This window comes from Cygnus atratus, chromosome 1 (genome assembly GCF_013377495.2).
Source record: "Cygnus atratus isolate AKBS03 ecotype Queensland, Australia chromosome 1, CAtr_DNAZoo_HiC_assembly, whole genome shotgun sequence".
Taxonomy (NCBI): domain Eukaryota; kingdom Metazoa; phylum Chordata; class Aves; order Anseriformes; family Anatidae; genus Cygnus; species Cygnus atratus.
Window position 1 is genome coordinate 179,784,181 of NC_066362.1, and position 19,497 is coordinate 179,803,677.

Sequence of the window (19,497 nt, forward strand, 5' to 3'; positions counted from 1 at the left end):
GGCTCCCCCACCACTGATGAGCAATGCCAGACGATCGGTGCCTGCCTACGAGTGGTCCACCGAAACCGCTGGCTAATTCGGGAGACCTGCATTGAAACCAGGGTAAGATCGGAAACGGAGTGATCTCCCAGCAGCTACAATTGGCAAAGATCTCCAGTTCTGTGCAGCTGGACAACACTACCCGCAAACGCTGTGCAGTGGCATTTGTTCAGCCCTGACTCATAGACAGACGAATGCCACCGGATGAATCACCAGCAGCGCTTTCTGCAGCACCTAACGAGGTAGCTCATCCAAACGCTGATCAGGCCCAAGTCTCTCTAGTTTCGGAGATTCGACGAGGCACAGCCTAGGCTGCTGTTTCACTGGTGAAATTATGAGTTTTGGAAGAGGCACCTGCAGCGAGCAACCAGGATTTTGCTCACAGCAGCAAACTTCGGTTGGTGCACCCTTGGGCTATCTTCTGTGTGCCGTTAAGCTATAAAAGCCATTAAGCTATAAAATTTCAGCACTGATGAAATGCAAGAGAAATAACAACTTATTAACTTAATAACAGAGAACTTTAAGGCAAATTAACAAAACCACTTTATAAAGCATCTCATTCTGTTCAGTCCACTGCTGCAGAAGATCATTAAGCCCAACACTGTAGGAAAATCATTTCGATCCATAACGGTTGAAAGGACAAACATTAAGCGAAAGATAATCACGAATTAGCATTCAGGACACTGGCTGAGCATTGCAGGTGTTGAGGGAAGGTGGGTCCTCCCTACAAAGTGAGTGGAAAAAATGTGGTTTTTCCTGGCAGAGGGGATGGTGGATATGGGGTGTATTTGGGCAGAGATACCTGTCCTTTCCCCCACCCCAGAAGGAAAGGCTGAGACTGAACCTGAATAACTAGTGACAGGACTACAGGGAATAGCCTCAAGTTGCACCAGGGGAGGTTCAGGTTGGAAATGACGAGACATTTCTTCTCAGAAAGAGCAGTCAGGCACTGGGACGGGTTGCCCAGGGAGGTGGTGGAGTCACCGTCCCTGGGGGTGTTCAAGGAGAGGTTGGACGTGGTGCTTGGGGACGTGGTTTACTGGCTGATAGTGGTGGTAGGGGGATGGTTGGACCAGCTCATCCTGAAGGGCTTTTCCAACCTTAACGGTTGCGTGAATGCGGACCCAGCTCAGGGCTGACCCCACCCTGTCCCCACACCTCCACCCTCAGGCCCCGCCCCCATCATGGCCCCGCCCCTCCCCGTCCCCACCCTAGCGGCCCCACCGCCCCCGCGCAGGCGCAATGCGCGCCGGAGCCAAGTGCCCCCTCGCGGCCCCTCCCCGCCCTCCACCAAGATGGCGGCCGCGCTCCGCCGGGCGAGGCGGCGGCGAGCGCTGAGCCCGCGGGGCGGCGGCGGCGGCGGCGGCACCACCCCCGGCGGCGGCGGCGGCGGGAGGCGCTGACAGGTGCGGGGACGGCGGGCAGGGCGGCTGTGGGCGAGCCGCAGGTACCCCGGAGTGGGCGGGCGAAGGGGTGGGGGAAGCCAACCGGCTGAGCGGCGCCGCCCCTGCCCGAGCTGCGCCATCGGGAGCTGCCCTCCGCCGGCGGCGGACAGCGAGCCGTTAGCCGGGGCAGCCGGCGGGGCCATGGCGGTGAGTGGCTGCGCCCCTCGGGGGCGAAACTTTCCGCCTTCCTTCTTCCCCCCACACCCCCTTCCCCCGGGGGGGACCGGGGGCAGGCGTGGAGGGAGGCGGCGGCTCCTGGGAGCGCCGTGCTGGGGGTGCCGGGCGTGCCTTTTTCTGCCCCAAAACGTGCGCGTTGCCCTCCCCGGGACGGCTCCCTGCACCACCCCCCCCCCGGCTCCCTCCCCGAGGTTGGTGCGAAGCCCCACGGAAACTTTGCGTCGCTTCCCGGCAGCTGGGGAGCGAAAGCGAGCGAAAACAAAATCGAAACTTTGCGGCGGGCTCGGGCTGCGCGGAGCCGAGGGGAGAAATAGGGAAAAACAATGGGGGGGGGGAGCCGGTCCTGCTGCGGGGGGCATCCCCGGGAGCCTCAGAAAATTGCTTAACTTTGTCAAATTATTTTTGTCAAATTATTTTTATCAGGCGGTTTATTAGCTGCCTGGAACAGCAGGTGTTAGTTCCGAGCATTGCACGTCACCAAGTAATTCCTGCAAAACCATCTTTCCTTTCAGAATTTAACTCTATTTAATCAAATACATAGCTGGCCATACATCTCATAAATTGTCACAAAGACTCGTGAATTTCTTGCCGTGGAGCATTTGGTAGCTTTGGTCTTAGCAGCACCGGGACCTATAGCTTCTAAGCTTTCAGCTGGAAAGAAGCTGTTTTGTTGTTATGGCAATGGGCAACTTTGGCTTAGTGCAGCCTGGGTATACAGAAATGTGTCTGTAGCCGTGATGTGAATCTGCATGCATGGGAGCGTTTATATTCCGTGTCGTGAAATAGCGTGAATCACAGACACTCAGCAGCCCTCAAAATTCGCAAACTGTAATCAATTAAATCTGTTTTTCCACGTTTCTTTTTAAGGAAATAGACTTAAACAATCGTGAAGTTCGACCACGTGACGAATGGAGAAGTAGTGAGCTTTCAGGTGGGGAGAAGGCTGGGCACACTGGAGCTAGCTGAGTATGTATGGTGCTCAAGGTTGCAAATTGGAGAGGGTTCTTAATAGCTGGCATTCCTACTAAGTGTTGGGGGAGTGGGAATGGTGCAAATCAAGTTTGGAAAGAATCGGTTACGTGAGGACCATCATGTGCCAATTTTGGCTGATGAAGCCTCAGTTGAGAGAGACAGTTCGGTCCTCAGAAAGGCCAGCACTCAGCAGTGAGTTGCTCGGGTCACTTGGTCAGGATGAGAGCATTCTGCTTCGAGCAGACTCCTGGACTGACTACTCTAGGTGATAATATTAACCGGAATCGGCTGAGTGCCTCAGGTTTTTCAAAGCAGGTGAAGACCTGAGGCTTTTTTGCTGTATGACAAACTCTAGGTGTAAGAGTTGCTTGAGGCTCAGGTCATTACGTACAATGCTGAAGTTACCAGATTTCAATCTTAGTGGTGTTTCTACCATTTTCAGACTTGGAGTTTCCACTACTTTGTGGACTTAACTCAAAGGCTTTTTATTTTTATAGGTAATAATGTAATGGAGCTGCAGAAACTTGAGTTATGATTCAGACTAATAACTCATTTGCTTTGGGCTGTGAGTTCTGTGGATCTTGATGCTTTTGTTTGTTATTCTTTGCCTTGTGGCCATTTAATTTAGCTTGAATTTGGACCTACATCAGCTAACTCAGTGTTATGATGATGATTGTTCTGGCTCAGGATACCTAATGGAGATCCTTCCTAATTGTTATTGCAACTTTAACTACTTCACCGAACGTGCTGCTTCAGTGTTCTGTCTTAGCACTTATTGGGTAGCAAAACCCTTCAGGCCTGACTTCAGGAGAGGTACAATTTTTCAGCTCGGTCAATACTTTTTCCTAAATGGTTATACCATCTAAATGCTCTTAGGCAACTAGCTCATTTAACTTGCTGGCAGGTCAGTTCTGAAATAGTGCGTGCTATTGTAAATGTGTTGGTCTTGAGAAGTATTGAGTGCTTGGAGGTATGAGGTGCTGGTGTTCTGCTTGTCTATTGATACCTCTGTCAAAGTGGTGAATCCTATAATCTAACCCCATTCCCCCACCCCACTGTGGGTGGGTGCAACTGGCAAAGATACAGCCTGCTCATTCCCCAGCAGACAGGTACTGGAGAGGACAGTTTTTGTGATGCTGCAGGCCTGCTTCCTAGGCAGCGTTGTCTGCAGCCAGTGATGTTTGGTGGTGGTGCCTTGCGGAACCCGAGGAATTCTCATCTTCCCTCCAGCATCTCTGTACCTTTCATTGACCTCCAGCCTCTAATTGTTATGAGATTTCTAGTTCAATCTCTGCTAAAATGTCTACAGGTAAAGTGTCATGTTTCATTGGTGTATTTCTGTGATCTAAAATACAAATCAGATTTTCTCAGTTATATCTGTCAATAACACCTCTATATGTTATCATCCATTTCTTTAAGACTATTGACTTGAGGAAATTCCCAGGCAATTTGTAGCAAGATTCAACTCATGTGCAGTTTGTGGTGCAGGAGCTGAATTGAGCCTTTGCTTTTCCTGTAAGACCATATCTAGTAAAAATAGATTTGACTCACTGTCAACTCTTTAGCTTAGCTAAAAGATAGTGCTTGTATCTCAGGGAAGTGATAATAGTTTGGAATGCGTACACTGCTGCTTTTTCTGTACAGTAAACACAAACAATGTTTGTTTTGCTTGTGGGGCCAATGTTTCCTGAGCTACAGAGATGAGCATTTTTGCTTGTATTTTGCCATTATACAGTAAACTTTGAGCTTCCTTAATGCCCGTGTTCACTGGATGTCAGTACAGAAACACTATTAACATTTTTCTTGTCTATCTGTAAAGCTTCCTGGTTTTGTTTATGTTCGGTAGTGTTTTGGATTGTCATCCTGGGGGGCTGTATTTTGTAGGGCTGACAGGGTAGAAGGATGCTTAGAAAGTGCATGTAACACCTAATAGCGCCACATGTTTCTGGCAGGTTGTCATCTTTAATTGTTCCAGTCAATCTACGTTTAGTTTCAGGTTGGACAAATATTTTTGAAGTCTGACCCACGCCCCCAAGATCTGGTCCTGTTCCAGCTGTTCTTCCTTCATGTACTCCTGAGCCTGTAACCAGTGAAAAGCTGATGACTTTTTTGATAAGCTGTCATAGAGGGCTTTAACAAAATGTAAATGGAAATAGAATTTGCTATGACATTTTGTCAATAATGAAATATTATTTGTAGCTAGTATTTTCATGCTGGATGACTGTGTAAAGGATTGTGTTATTACTTTTCACAGATATATTGGTATAGAATGTTTTTCTGTTTACTGTTACAGAACTTCAGGAATGGAATATCCATGTGCTTTCCAAACCCTCTATTAAAATTTTAATGGCACATTCTTTGGCAGTGTCTTCACAGTGCCTCTCAAATGGAGTCAGAATGGACATACTTCACCCTTTTTATGTTTGTGGTCCCCAAGAAACTTTTGTCTTTCTGGGGTGCCTGGGCCCTATAATTGTACTGTTCCACAGTCAGAACATCACCAAAGTTAACATTGGTACTCTGTCTTTCAGTTTGGTATCTTGTGTGCCAAACACAGTCCCAGCAGGAGCTGGGGCAGTAGTTAAACAGGAGTGCAGGATATGTTAATATGTTTACCCTGCCCCAGCTCAACTTTGCTTCCAGAACTGCTCTGAAGCATTTAGGACAAAATTAAAGAGTTGCAAACCATCATTTATAGGTAATGGAAAAATATTCAACTTGATTACTTAATTACTTCGGGCATAAAGAACTGTCAAAACATCTTCAAGTTTTCCATCCCAGTTTAACCACTAAACATCATTCTTACAGGCCTTTAGGAAGAGAGAAGACAGGCACTTTCTAAGATGTGATAAATCTCTTCTGCTTTCCAGAAACACTAAAACAAGTCCTTCTACTTCCTGGCAGCATATGGGCTTCTATAATATAGTGTCAAAAAAAACCCCAACTGTTTCACAGCTGTGAAAAATCACAAAACTGAACTGATACACTCCATGATTGCAAATAACTACGTATCGAAGTCTGGGAAAGGCTGTCTGCGGGGCAAGTGACAAGGTCGAGCAGGATTTATGCTGTGGGTAGTAACTTGATTCAGTAACTGGGGGGAAAAGGAGTACATGGCACAAGAATGCTAACTTTACCTTCTGCATGATAGTTCTTTTTGAATGCGCTTTGATTTTTATCCATTGGTTGCATTTAGAACTGTGAAGCTCAATTCTTAATGCTGTTTGATCCTGAATAACTCCAGAGGAAAATGAACTTCACAGATCCAGAACTTCTTTTACATCTACTGTAAAGTAAAACAAACAAAAATGTATAATTTACATATGTAAATACTTCTGTGTAAATGCTATCGAGTTTTCCCAAAGTGCAAATCCAGTGACTGTGGTAATTAAAGCCCAAGCTGTACTTCGTATAAGATCCTACAAGCATGGGCTACTGCCAACCTCCTATTTTCCTCTAGTTGATGTAGTATACTCAGTACTGTATCTTACTCCACTGATTACAAAATAAATCCATCCTCTCCAACTTGCAGGCTGTAATGTTTTGTTGTTCAGTGTTTGTTGTTCTTTTAAGTGGAGAAACTGCATCCTCTAGGTGATCTGACAGAAGGAAACTGAGACATAAGCCACAAAAACATCAGGAGATGAGCTTTGTTTTGGAGCAGGCAGGCACCTTGTAGATGGTGGCACTGAATCAAGTTGTAATGCATGTGCAAAAAGTTTGCCTGTAACTGAAAACTAATCTGTAAGCAAAAATTGAATGTCTGTACCAGCATAAGGCAACCCAAAGCAAAACCAGGTGACTTGCAATGTCTTGGCAATGAGAGAGGGCTGGGGTGCTAACAATTCACGAATATTTTAGTATGTCTATTCGTAGACTGTTTGGGGGCTTCCTGCACTAGCTGTAAATATAAGCTACAAGAGTTACCCAATCCTATAGAATCTATTAAAAAGTAAACAGAGAAGACCATTCTTTCAGAGCACTCTCTCTCCACCCACTTAGTCTAGTGTGAAGACATTGAAACAAAGTCCTGAGAAATGAGGACTGAAAGTAGCTGCAGAAGTGAGTAGTGACAGCTGACAATGTTTAGTCCTAGATGCGGCCGGAATAATGTCTAGTTTTGTGGGTTTCTTTTTGTTAATGGATTGTCAGCCATTCAGTGTTGCAACTCCGCGTGTACAGTAGGAAGCCGAGAACAGTTTTGTCCTCTGACTGGTTGGGCAATCAAACTGGTTGGTCCCATGGGGTTTTGGGGGGTTAAACTTTCCTCGGTGGGTGAGGTGGAGCTTGGGAGCAGGGAGTGCTGGCATCATCTGAGAAACAAGCCCCAGTACATGCTCCTGTTTTGATGGTCTTCCCCTTCTGTAGTTGTGGAGACTCCTCCATTGGAGAACTTTTCATGAATTGCATGTTTAATTGTCAAGAGTCACATTCAGCTGGAGCACCCTGCTTTAGTTTTGTGGCATCCAAGTAGCTGTCTCAGCACTGTTGTGGCTGAGTTTAATACTGGGGAAGTGAAGCACCTGCCAGGGTGGCTGCCCATGGACTTTCTCATATCATAGTCAGTAGCTTCACAAGTGCTACACATTGATGCTGCAAGAAGCAGTTCCTCTCTGCCCGCTTATTCCTGTGCTTGGCATTCATTTGCATGTATGTGTAGTGAAATGGATCAGGCAACTGATCTACCTTAAAATGGAGCAACTTTTTGAAGAGTAACAAACTGGAGGATAGCTTTAATTTGCTGTACTCTTGGCCAGTTGCTTGTAGTGGTGCAAGTGGGAGCTGCTAGTGTTATTGAGCAGAGCTGACTTAGAGCAGTTTGTCCTCATAAAAGAACATCTTTCAGATGTGCTTGTCAAGGCTCAACACCTTTTTTTGGTGTATTCTTACTCTTGAGAAGTAGTTTCCACATGCCTGTCTTGGCTTGTCATGCTCTTTGTTATTATCCTGTTCCTTATAGAAGCAGAGACCTGCAGGTTTTCCAAAAAAAATCAGTGCACGGTTATTTTAAATTATTAGAGTTGTGGGTTCTGATCCTGTGTCATCTTGTGTTTGGATAGCATAGTTTTCATTTTTTCAGAACAAGCAGGAAAAAGCTGTTTCGTAAGAGTTCTTTAAAAACTGCTGCTTGTTGTTCTTGAATTGTGCCCTCATTGTAGCTCCGAGACTGGCAGCTGTCTCTGCAATAAATTTGTCTCACTGACCAGTCACCTCACCTTAATAAAAGGAAATGCATGATTTTAGTTTGCCTTAAAAGAACTATATGAAAACTTACTTGAAAACTTGGCCTCGCTGCTCATGGCTACCAGAAAAATGGAGTTGATAACAAATGAGGAAGTAGGTTGGTTCTTGGCATTGAACGCGCTTGTTTTCTTAAAAAATAAGCATGTACTTAACCATTACTTTTGCCTTCATTTCTGTTTAACTGGGAAAGGCCAAGATATTTTTGAACCCGTCTGATCTTCAGAAAATAAACCAAAGGAAATCCAGTCCTGGCAGAATCTTAGGAGAACCTAATTTAGCTGGTTTAGAAGTAAAACTAGGAGAGTTCAAAGAAGTTTTTGAGAAGAGTAGCGTAAAAGTAATAAAACAGCCACGTAGTTTAGACCAGTGTACCATAAATAAAGTTGAACTGCATTCGATTTCTTTGAACTGTGTTCAACTTACAATCTGCACGCTGCACAACTTACAATCTCGTTTCTTTTTGAGAATCCTTCCCAAGAATATCTGAAAGGCAGCTGATCCTGCAAGACAGAGGAGGCTGTGCTCCAGCTCACAAGCGAGGTGCAACAGGGAATCTGGTAAAGACTAGGGGCAAGTCAGCCCTCTGGTGCTGACAATTCACTCGTTGATTTAAAATGCATGCTGTCAAATTAGCTCTGAGTATAAGGAACAGATTAATTCCCTGTTTTGTGATACAGCTGTAGTTATCACTTCCCAGAAGTTACACAGCCAGTTTCAGCTTCTTTTTCTTTCAAGAAAGGAGGGACAAATTGTTGGAAAGTACTGAATTCTCCTTTTGCAGTAACTTCATGTCATATGTAGTTCATCCAGATATGGGCTGTGGATGGTTTAATAAGAATCTAATAATTGTAACATTTAAACCCAGAATGTGGTGCTTTTGGGTAGTCTCCACTGCATTGCTCTTGATAAACACACTCAAGCATTTCATAATCTAAGTGCCAGACTAGGTGAGAAGTGGTAAGTGTCCACAAACATCTTGTCCCTTTCCAGGTGACTGATTTATCAGTGTCTAGTTCTTCTTTATGTAGTCCTCACCTTCAAAACTTTAGTTTTCTACATTAGATGCTAATAAGAGCTGAGCCTGTTTGGCTCAGGTTCAAAAACCGCTAGCTCATAAACAGAAATGCATTAAACTTGAACAGCTGGAGTGTTTCCAAGTATCTACCGTGCGTTCTCATATAGGTTATAGAACACATGACATGAATGCATGAACTGCACCTGAAGCTGCTCCTAAATCATTGCAGTTCACAACCTGGAGCATGAAGGTAACCTGAAGTAGGTGTTGATTTATTATAATATATTTAACTCCTGCAGCACTAAGGTTTATACCTGTTCTGCGTGGCTTTGTCATTCCTGCTTTGATGAGAACAGGCAGTAACTGTTGGGAGGGAGTTGGAGCCAGTGGCTGTTTTGGCTATTCAAGTACAACTGGCATTTGCTCACAAATCAGTATTTTCACTGTAATTGTATTGTGTTCATTGTACAACTTTGTGTATGCCTTCCAGCAACAACAGTATGAACAGAGATGTGTGTTTGATTTCTGGCATTCCTTTGGGAATTGCTTTTAGTGAATCTATGTGGCACCACTTGTGAGCTATGGGTGGAGTATTCCCATAGATTCTTTTTTTCCTTTGGGGTATTCCATTGCTTATTAAAACACTTCACAATGTATTTTCATTTTCAACTGTTCTGATTTGCAGTTTCCCGTGATCGTCAGTTTGACGTTGTTGATTCACTTTACAAAACTACACTTTTTATAATTGTTCTGTATCTGCCTGTTTGCAGCTGTAGTATTTTAAACATCAAGACTGAAGGGAATAGCCGTTCAGTTTCACATCACTTAAAAGGAGGTAGACATGTTTCACAAAATGTTTTTCTTCTGACAATTTCACTATAATTTGAGCAAAAAAACCCACAACTCTCTCTGTTCTGTTACAAAATGTTTTATCAAGTTTTCCAGAAATTGCTTTTCTAGAACAGGAAAAAATGAAAAGCGAAGTACATATTTTTAAATAAATTGAGTATTAATTAAATTATCAATTCAAAACTGGGGAAAAAAAAGTATATCCTGGTATACCACAATTGCCATGTCTGGAGACATGTGACTAGAAAATATTGCAACTCTACCGGGCAGAAGAAATTAAAACAATTCTGATAGCTTCTGTTTCTTAAAAACAAACTATTCAGTTTGTTTCATAACTTTAATAGCTCAGGTGCAACTTTATGGATCATTGGGTAATTTTATTCTAATATGTTTCTATACCAGCAACATCCCTGTATCTGAACTTTATCCAGCAGTGCATTAAGTGACATGACTAACATCTGTCACATACGCTTTGTTCTTTCCTCTTCACCCCAGGGATGTATTGGTGTACTTTGTTTTCAGAATTTCCCCCATTTTAGCATGTTTGTACATCTTAGGCTCTTGTATTTGTTAACCCTATCTGATGACTTCTGAAATGGTTTGCTGATTGGAAAGATTGGGAGGATAGCAATTCTTACAAGTTTCAAACTGGCAGGCAGGTGATATCTTTTAAGGACTGTAGGAAATGATAAAGAATGAACATATCTCCTAGTAGGCACTAAAGAACGGATATGGTGAGTACTTCCAAATGCATAAAGCACTGGAAGAGTTTAAATAGTAGCTTGCATCTTCTTTAAAAGAACAGTCACTCGGATGTGAGGCTCTAACCTAAATAACAGGGCTTTATTACTTCGGCTCTTTTCCAAGATACTTATTTTTAAAGTGCCCTGCTGCCTTCATGTTGGAGAAGGCAAGATCGCCGTGTTTCTTTCACTGGGGCTGGGGGAGGTTTTTATGGCCTTTATGGTTCTGGAAGTTCAGTCCTTGGTCTCTGACAAAGCCTAGCAAGCGTTGTCTCCTGTGCAGAGCAGATTTTCCTCCTTACTGGAAGTTCTTCGTGCCTGTGGCTCCTGGGGGGAGCGTAGCTGCAGAAGAACCCAGGTGAGGAAGGAATGCACACCTGCTCTGCCGAAGCCCACTGGGAAAACACACCTCATGGCAACCTCGAATTGGCAGCTGTAACGTGAAACAGGCTGAAGCACGTATGAAACTGCTCCGACAACAAAGTCTTGGAATGGCCCTGATTTTGTCGCTTCTTATTTAAAATCAGCATGTGATTTGGAAACATTTAGTGTTGATTTCATCGAGCCTGTTCCTTCTGCTGCACCTTTCTGTGTTAGGCACTTCAGTCTTTTCCCTGCTCACCTTCTGTCCTCATGCTCTATAGGATCATGGCCCTTGCGTGCAGTCCCCTGCAATAATAGCTGTATCTTTTGGTCAATAGATTTGACAGAATTAGGATGTCAAAGAGCATAAAGTTGCTGTGATTGTTGTGGCAGCAAGCAGGTAGGTAGGTACTGCTCTGTAATCACAAAAGAGGAAAATTGCAGCAACGCAAATTTCCCCATCAGTAGGCACCAGAGAAACCACTGGAGGGTGGCTCTTTGGTTCTGATCTACTGAAAACCATGTAACTTCAGCATTGCATGCCATATTTTGATTGTCTTATACTTTGGTGTTTATAGAAAAATAGGACTCTAGAAAGGGCCTTTGGAGACTGTGTACTTCACCTTCTCATCAGGACCTTGTGTGGTCAGGTTTTGACTTGCTACAGCAATGGTCTCTAAGCTTCTTGACTGCACCCCTGTCAAGATTTTTTTGAACATGCACCCTGAATGGGTGTTCTAGTTATTCATAAATTATATACGTGTACTGTTGTACTAATATGTACATTATAAAAACAATTAGAATGAGATAAAGATGAAAAAACACTATTTAAATATCTTTTATTAATGGTACAAAAACTACTTTCTTGTGCACCCCCTGGGATGTGTACACCCTATTTCATCTGCAAGATGAATATTATATAGATCTATATATAGATTATAGATATATACAGATTATATAGATCTGCAAGATTAATATTTTGCTCCATCTCAGGTCAACCTGTGCCAGCACTACACAGGTCTCCCTCTGACTGTGCCTTTTACCTTACAGCCAGATACAATTTCCAGTGCTGCAGTTCTCCATCACTTCTTTGACTTCCGTCATGCACCTCCAGAAAGAGTTTGATTTGGGCTTTGAGTAACCACCCTTCAGGTAGTGGAATCCAGCAGGTAGCTGACCCCTTGTCTTCTCTTGTTCTTGTCGCTTCTCCTGGTCTGTCATGTGCTTCTTCTACTGAGGAGGTAATTGGGAAAAGCACAGCTGGACATGGTATTCCAAATGCCACCTTGTAAGTGCTGAGTGGTTGGGAACCATCACCTACCTCGCTCAGCCCACCAGCAGTGCTTCTGCTATTGCAGCCCAGCGTGCCATGAGGATGCGTGCTGCTGACTCATGTTCTTTTACCTCGGTGATCCAGCTGATTGAATGCTGATGTGCTTTCAGAGGCTGTTGTTAAGATCAGCTGCTAGACTCTTGGAGATGGAAATGCTGATCTTTTTCAAGAGCAGAGGAAACGCGCTGCCTGGTGATCTCAACCTTGCAATATTCCTTAACCCTTAATGAATGAGTAATAAGCAGAGTTGTGTTCATCTTCAGAACATAAAAGTAATGCCACAGAAACATTAATGGACCAAATCTGAAGGTATCTAAGGACTGAGTTAAATTGTGATTACAGTTCAGGAAGGCATACTTTGCCTACTGAACTATTGAATGGAACTTAAGTCTTTGAGCCTTAATGTTGTTTTGGCTTGTTAGCGCAATCAGTTCCATAATGGTTCCTCAGGTATCACCCCAGAGCCTCTAAACAAGTCATATACAGTAAGTATAGATGCCCTTCATTGTTTCAGTTCTGGTAGCCTTCAGAAAAATCTCCTTCACAGTCTTCAAATTTGTAAGACAAGGAAAATGCTAATAGTTCAATTTGGGGTAGCAGGGAACAGTTTGCTGTTGAAGTCTTGTACAAAGCATTAACCTACCCAGCTTGGTTGAAAACTCAGACCTTGCATCTTCCTTGAATCCTAGAACAGCCTCAGCACGGATTTTGCAAGAACAGTGTCAGCTGAATTAGCAATCCTGTGTTACACTTTGAATGTCTACTACTAATTCAATATATTCAGTACCAAGACAAAAAAGGAGATAGCTATTCATGCAGCAGTTGTTGCTGTGCATGAGTCAGTATAGATTTCTAAATAGCTGTGCCTTTAATGCGCTGCTGACAGAAAATTGCCTCAGCTTTTTCTATGCGTAGCATCAGTATTAACTACCTGTTCATCTAAGGTGTCACCTTCCTGGTCCGGTCTCTTTCTAATATGTCCTCAAGAATGGTGCAGTTAGTTGGCCTTAAGTCCTTAGACTTATCTCACTTCATTATTTTACCCCTTCCCTACTATTCGTTAGTGGTGCAGGAAACCTTGACAAGACCAGTGAACTGTTTGTAGTGGCTCTGCAGACTGTAGGATGCAGCCTTACCTTGTTGTCTGAATGCAGGCTGCTTTTCTTGTGTCTTCTTCAAGACCTCATTGCTAAATGAGGTTAACCTGTTGATATAACTCATGTTAATAGCCTTTTGGGGAGCTTTTGTTTTTCTAGCTGCCTACTTTTAATTATCCTGTCCTTCTTAGAATCGACCCTTCACAGGATTGAGGTTTTTTTTTTTTTAGAAAGAATAGCTTTACCTTTATGTATTAAAACCTTTTGTTGTGTCTAGCTTTTTCACGTATTCATGCCATTTTAGCGTAGTAAAATGACTTACTCTCTTATCACTGTTACGGTTTGTCATTTCCAGACTTCCTTCTGACTCTTTCCTAAGAGCTGAGTTAAAGACACATTCTACAATGACAAGCCAAGAACGAATACCTTCCCTTCCTATCTGAAACTCACCCGCTCTATAATTCTGCATTTACCAATAATATTCGAGGGCTGTCATTCCAGTTTTAATCCATGTAGTGATTTTGTTCAAGAAAAATGCATAAATGCCAGAAAAGGTCTGATTGTTATAGCAGTGCTCTTATCAGTCCCTTTGTCAGCCACACTTCACCAGAAGATTCTCATCAAGTTAATTGGATAAGATTTATTTCATCAATCATACTTATCTTTTAATTCTTTACAAATAACATCCAGTCTTGACTGTGAACTTGTTTGGTCTTGGATCACTATTGGCTAACATGAGTATATTGTCCCATTTGCCCTCTTACAGTAGAGTGTTTAATGGAAGGCTTCTGTTTTTTTTCCAGACCTCTGAGACTTTCCCAAGACTAGAGTTATCTGGAAGTCTGTTTCAAAGATCTAGTTAGATCTCTCTCTTCTTCCAGAAGTTGTGAATGCCAGCTAGCTGGTTCTGCTGATTTAAAAGCTCTGATTTGATACCTTTACATCAAATGTGATATAATTGCTTTTGTATCTGAGATACGCTTGTTGAGCGTTTCTGCTTATTTTGACGCTAACCTTTTGTTTCTTTTATGACATCTCCTCTGCTACACAATACTTCTTTTTCAAATTTCTGTCTATTCTTATTTGTCCTCATAGCAAAAGAAAAAAACACCTGCAAGTGGTGGGCACGCCACATCTAACTGACTGACAAGGTTATGCACACTGACTTGTACAGATTGCTGCCTGTTGACCACTGATGGGGAGAAGGTTTTTAATGGTACATGTAGCATGGGCCCACACTGGTGTTGGGTTTGTCTGTAGTCTTCAAGGCTAGTTCAGAGGCATTGCAGAGAAAACTAATATTGTATTGTCAGGAAAGCATTGATTTACTTCTCTTTCTAGATGGATTACACAGCCTGACAGGTAGTACTTTTATTATTGTTGTAGGGGGTGTCAGGAATAACACTACCTGGTACCTCCTGTCAGGGCTTATCAATGAGCAGCAGTGCTTCATCTCCAGAATAAATCAAACGCTTGGATCCAGACATGGAACTTATCCATGTCCCGGGTAAAGCATTGAAGTCTGTGCACTACCATCCTAAGTGCTCCGTGCCTGTAGGAACTTGTTTTATATGAATCAAATTGTTGAGCACCCGTGAGGACATCAATCAATGAATCTGAGACCAAATATTATTATATGTCCAGAAGTGGTCATTAGCTGTCATAATCTGAGTTGGTCTGGGTTAATTCTCATTGATGTCCAATTTGATAGATATGTTTTGATTTTTGCTCAATAAATGGTGCTAGCACTGAGTATGTAAGTTATGAAATCAGTCAAAAAATCATTGTGCGTGTGATGAAGGAGGTCAGTGCTCTCTTATTTAAGAGGCATTTGCAAGGTAGTTTGGGAAGAATGAACTTTATTCTATTTAGACCTGGGGAAATTCAAGCTTGGATAAGTCTAGAAGCACGTGCTCTTAGTTTCAAGTATTTTAATTACTTTTGTCTGTGACACTATGGGTAGGTATTTCCATGTATTTTGCACTCCTGTAAGATTAAGAGATGGCACAAGAGCAAGCCTGTTTATATCTATAATCATGGGAGAAGGGATGCCTTGATTCTAACCATGCTTCTAGGCTGTGTGTTCACTTTACATTAAATGGTCATTGGATAATATCCTGGGAAGCGTACCATCGAACTTGCCAGCTTGAAAGATGATCCAAATAACTTTCATCAGCCTTCTGCCACCTGCAGAAGTGGCGGGGACTGACTGTAGCCTGGAGGAATTTTTGATGAGTGGGAAAGCCTTTAAAGTAAGGTAGGAATATAAAACTGTCCTCATTGCTTGGGAGACTAATTAGTCTGGCTAAGCAGCTATAAATGACTTGATATAAATGGTGATGAATTCTTAAGTAATCACAGTTTCAAAGTCTTTTAACCTATAGGTTTTTTTTTTCTAACTTTAATCTTTGCAGAGTATATCAGGAAAGTAAATAAAATAAAAAAAATCAGAATGCTTTTTTTTCCCAAGTTCACAGCTTTATAGTAGGACAACCTTCAGCATGGGAACAGCTTAATGGCACTGTGTGTGCACAGCTGTATGACAAGTTTATAGTGCTTTGTTAATGCGTTTTCCAGAAAACGCAAACTCTGATTTGCATCAGTATTCTTGTACTGACAGCACAGTATCACAGATTTCAGCCCATGGCAAGTGTATAACATCATCTGCCTTAGAGGAGCAAACATGTAAAAGCAGTAAAAAGGCTGGGGTAGAGACAATTTTAGAGACGCCTTCTGTGTAGTAAGCTGTAAGAGCAGCTCTTCAATCAAATAACATCTCTAGAACTTAGTGCTGAAGTCATTATGCTGGTATTATCCCTTGAATTTTATTGGGTATCTCTTCATTTAAAGTAACTTACATACTGTAACTAGCAAGCATCTGTGTTTATGAACAGATGGTATATTTGTGTTGGAAATTTAGAAGCGTTTGTGGAGAGTTTCATTAGCCAGAAAATCTCAAGGCAGAACTTTGAAAGCCAGCAACATAACTGACTGTTTAACTTTAAAATTGTACCTACCTGTTTTCACCAGAGAACTGTAGATACTTGCTAAGGGAGGCAGTTCTACTCTAGAAATAGTATAAGCTTTTTCTCAGTTTAACCATTATGTATATATTTGATGATAAACACTGTTTTCAGATGCAAAATGTAACTAACATGGGAATTCTGAATATATCATTCACCTCTAGTGAATTCTTTCCATCTGTCTTTGTTTTGTTGAGAAATATCGATTTCTTAATTCTTGTTGATCTAATTCTTTTTTTTTTCTTTCAATAGCTAGGTGTACTGCACCCGGCTGGGGCAGAGTTAAGACCAGTACACTAAATCAGTGTAATCTGATTTAGTTTTTTGAAAGTTTTTTTTAACTTTAAAATGAAGTAGAATTTCAGAAGCAGTTTATTAGATTAATCACACATACTTCCTGCATGAAAAAATTGTAACTTTTAGCTTTTCTGGTCTTAATTCTTCATACCACACCAATACATAATATACTATGGCTGGTTGATGTCACAGATGCTAACAGAAAGCAAAATTCAGCTGGGTGTTTCTCTGTTACTTGACACTCATCAGAGTTGAAGTGGATCACTGCTTTCATTGACCTCTTGTTTGTGTTTGTTTTTTCTTGCAAGTTTTAGCTACTGGTAAAGCTATTAAAGGGTTGCCCACTGTTTATCAAAACAACATTGCTTTAATTCCAGGGTTAGTTTATTTTTTTTAAGTACAGATAGTAAGATTGTGCAGAAACTTTTTAATTCATTTTTCTCACTTGGACATATCAGTTGTCCCTAAAAGAAGTGTCTTGTTTGATGTAATACTAGAAAAAGTAGGTTGGTGATTTAAAAAATAGTAGTGCTGCTGTCCCTGTTCTTAGCTACCACTTTCACATAAACAAGAACACTATATATCGAAGTTCTAAGGCAATATCTTCAATATCTTCATATCTTTCCAACAATCATTTTGTAACCAGTGACGGTCAAACTTCGACAAAAATCTTCTTTTATAATCAAAGTTTAAAAAAAAAAGTTTCTTGACTCAAAAGGCTTTGATGGCTCTTCTAAGGTCTAGCCACTAGAGGGGGTCTAAACCTACCCACTGTAAGCACTGTTTATCATAGTTCATGAAACATCTTCCAGTTTGCATAATTGCTGGAATATTGTGGAAACATACTTTTTAAAGGTGTGTGTAACTTTAATTTAAAAAAAAAGACTATTTTTGAAGGGTAACTATTCAGAAATATGTATATAGTATAACCATTTAAATAACTTTTTCTTTGCAGGTGATCTTGTGAATTTGTGAACCATCAATGATGGCAGAACACCCACCATTACTGGATACCACTTCGATTATAAGTAGTGAAATCCCTCTTCTAACTTCCCCTATTGTTAGTGGTGATGGAGCACAACAGGTAAGAAAACTTCAGTATCTTTTTTCCTTCTTCCAACAGCGTCATTGACATATTGACACTGTAAAAGATACCCTGCTATTTCTGTGCAACTCTGGTCATACATGTATTTTAGAGGTTGAGGTGAAGATAGAGCTTTTGCAGAGAAGAGATTTGTTAGGAGCATGAAGCAGAAAACCTGTCTTCTGAAGAACATTTTCATAGAAAGGTGGGACTAGACAGCTTCCAAGCTGTCCAGCAATGCCTGAGTCTTAATTTAGAAGCTATATATTTACATTGCCACGTGACCTTGTTGAGCTTAATAAGCCTCCCCTTATGATAGAGCTTATTAGCTCAGACACATATGCTAACAACTTTGGCCTCTAGACTGACTTTCTTCCTTACACCTGAGTATTTTGAATGCTGGGACTTGCTTTTGTTTCTTAGTGTCTGCCTGGACACTTCTTATATTTTGATAGGCAGAAATGGTCAAGCTGATGGCTAAGAAAAAAATTTACAAATGTGGTTTTGGAAGACTTGAGAAGTGTCAGCTCCAGAGGGAGATAAAATTAAAAAAAAAAAAGTGTTAGCAAAAACATATATTTTCTATATCTTTAACTCGAGAATATTTTAGGCCCAAGAGAAGCATGATTCTGGAACAGCTTCCAAGGGGAGAAAAGGGATAAAACAAACAAACAAAACCTAAATGTCTTGGAGTATCTGAACAAATTGAGATCACTGCCTGTTACAGCAGGAGACTGGATTTGATGATACAGGAAAGGCTCTTAGTCTGCTGTTCCTGTGCTTGATCTTTATGCAGAAGAAGAAATTACGAGGGGAATTGTTTTGTAGGGTAAAAATACAGAAGAGATCTAAAATGAGACTGGAGCAGGGATTGCAGCAGTTCCCAAAATTGTTTTTGGGCTGTGGTAATATCTTTACATTGTAGAATCTTATTTACAGAGAAAGCTGATAAGTCCCATTTAATAAATGCACAGACAGAAAACTCCAGAACAAAGGGAAGAGGCAATACTCAGTCTTGCTTTCTCTCCCAATTCTGCTTTCAAATACTGAATTTTAGAAGTAGTAATCTGTAACATGTAAGGAAAGAACTGTTACTGTTTTCTTGCATGATCTGCCTTGAAAAGTTCAATTTTAAAGCCTTGCAAACAAGAGAATAAAACATGCCTACATAAAGTTAAGCATTCCACCACCATTTCTTTTCTTTACCCATATGTAAATAGTCTTTATACTACTATTCAAAACTTCTCATAGATGTATAGCAGATTACTTGAGGCTGGAAGCAAACTCTGGAGCTCATGTAGTCAAACCTCCCCTTACTCAAAGCAGGGTCAACTAGAACAGGTCATGCAGGACCATGCCCAGTTGGGTTTTATACATCCATGAGCATAAGGGACTCCACAGCCTTTCTGGCAGTTAGTGAGGGCGGTTGAATACTGGGGACCAGTGACATAATTTCTTAAATTTCAGTGGAAGCTCTTATTTTGATTTCTGATCACTCTTTTGTCCTTTCACTGGGCACTGCTGAGAAGACTGTTTTGTTTATTTGCACCTTTCAGGTATTCATACACATCATAGAATGGCTCGGGATGGAAGGAACCTTAAAGATCATCTAACTCCAACCCCCCTGCCATAGACAGGGATGCCACCCACTAGATCAGGTTGGCCAAGGCCACGTCCAGCCTGGCCTTGAGCACTTCCAGGGATGTGGCTTCCACAACTTGGCAACCTGTTCCAGTGCTTTGCTACCCTTACAGTGAAGAATTTCCTCCTAATGTCTAGTCTAAATCTGTCCTCTTTTAGTTTAAGAGGATAGATT

General features: G+C 41.8%; 1 protein-coding gene across 5 annotated transcripts in view; it reads left to right on the plus strand.

Moving 5' to 3' along the window:
* The first annotated feature begins 1,328 nt into the window (after positions 1-1,328).
* FNDC3A (fibronectin type III domain containing 3A) overlaps positions 1,329-19,497 on the plus strand; it is a 119,912-nt gene continuing 101,743 nt past the window's right edge. The window contains exons 1-3 of one of the 5 annotated variants that reach the window (XM_035553295.2): positions 1,563-1,631; positions 2,529-2,627; positions 17,553-17,681. In XM_035553295.2, the coding sequence (XP_035409188.1) occupies positions 17,580-17,681 (102 nt within the window). In that variant the 5' untranslated portion in view covers positions 1,563-1,631; positions 2,529-2,627; positions 17,553-17,579. Of the gene's footprint in view, positions 1,632-2,528; positions 2,628-17,549; positions 17,682-19,497 lie in introns of those variants that run through there. The other 4 variants (XM_035553296.2, XM_035553293.2, XM_035553294.2 and 1 more) reach the window with 4 other exon arrangements.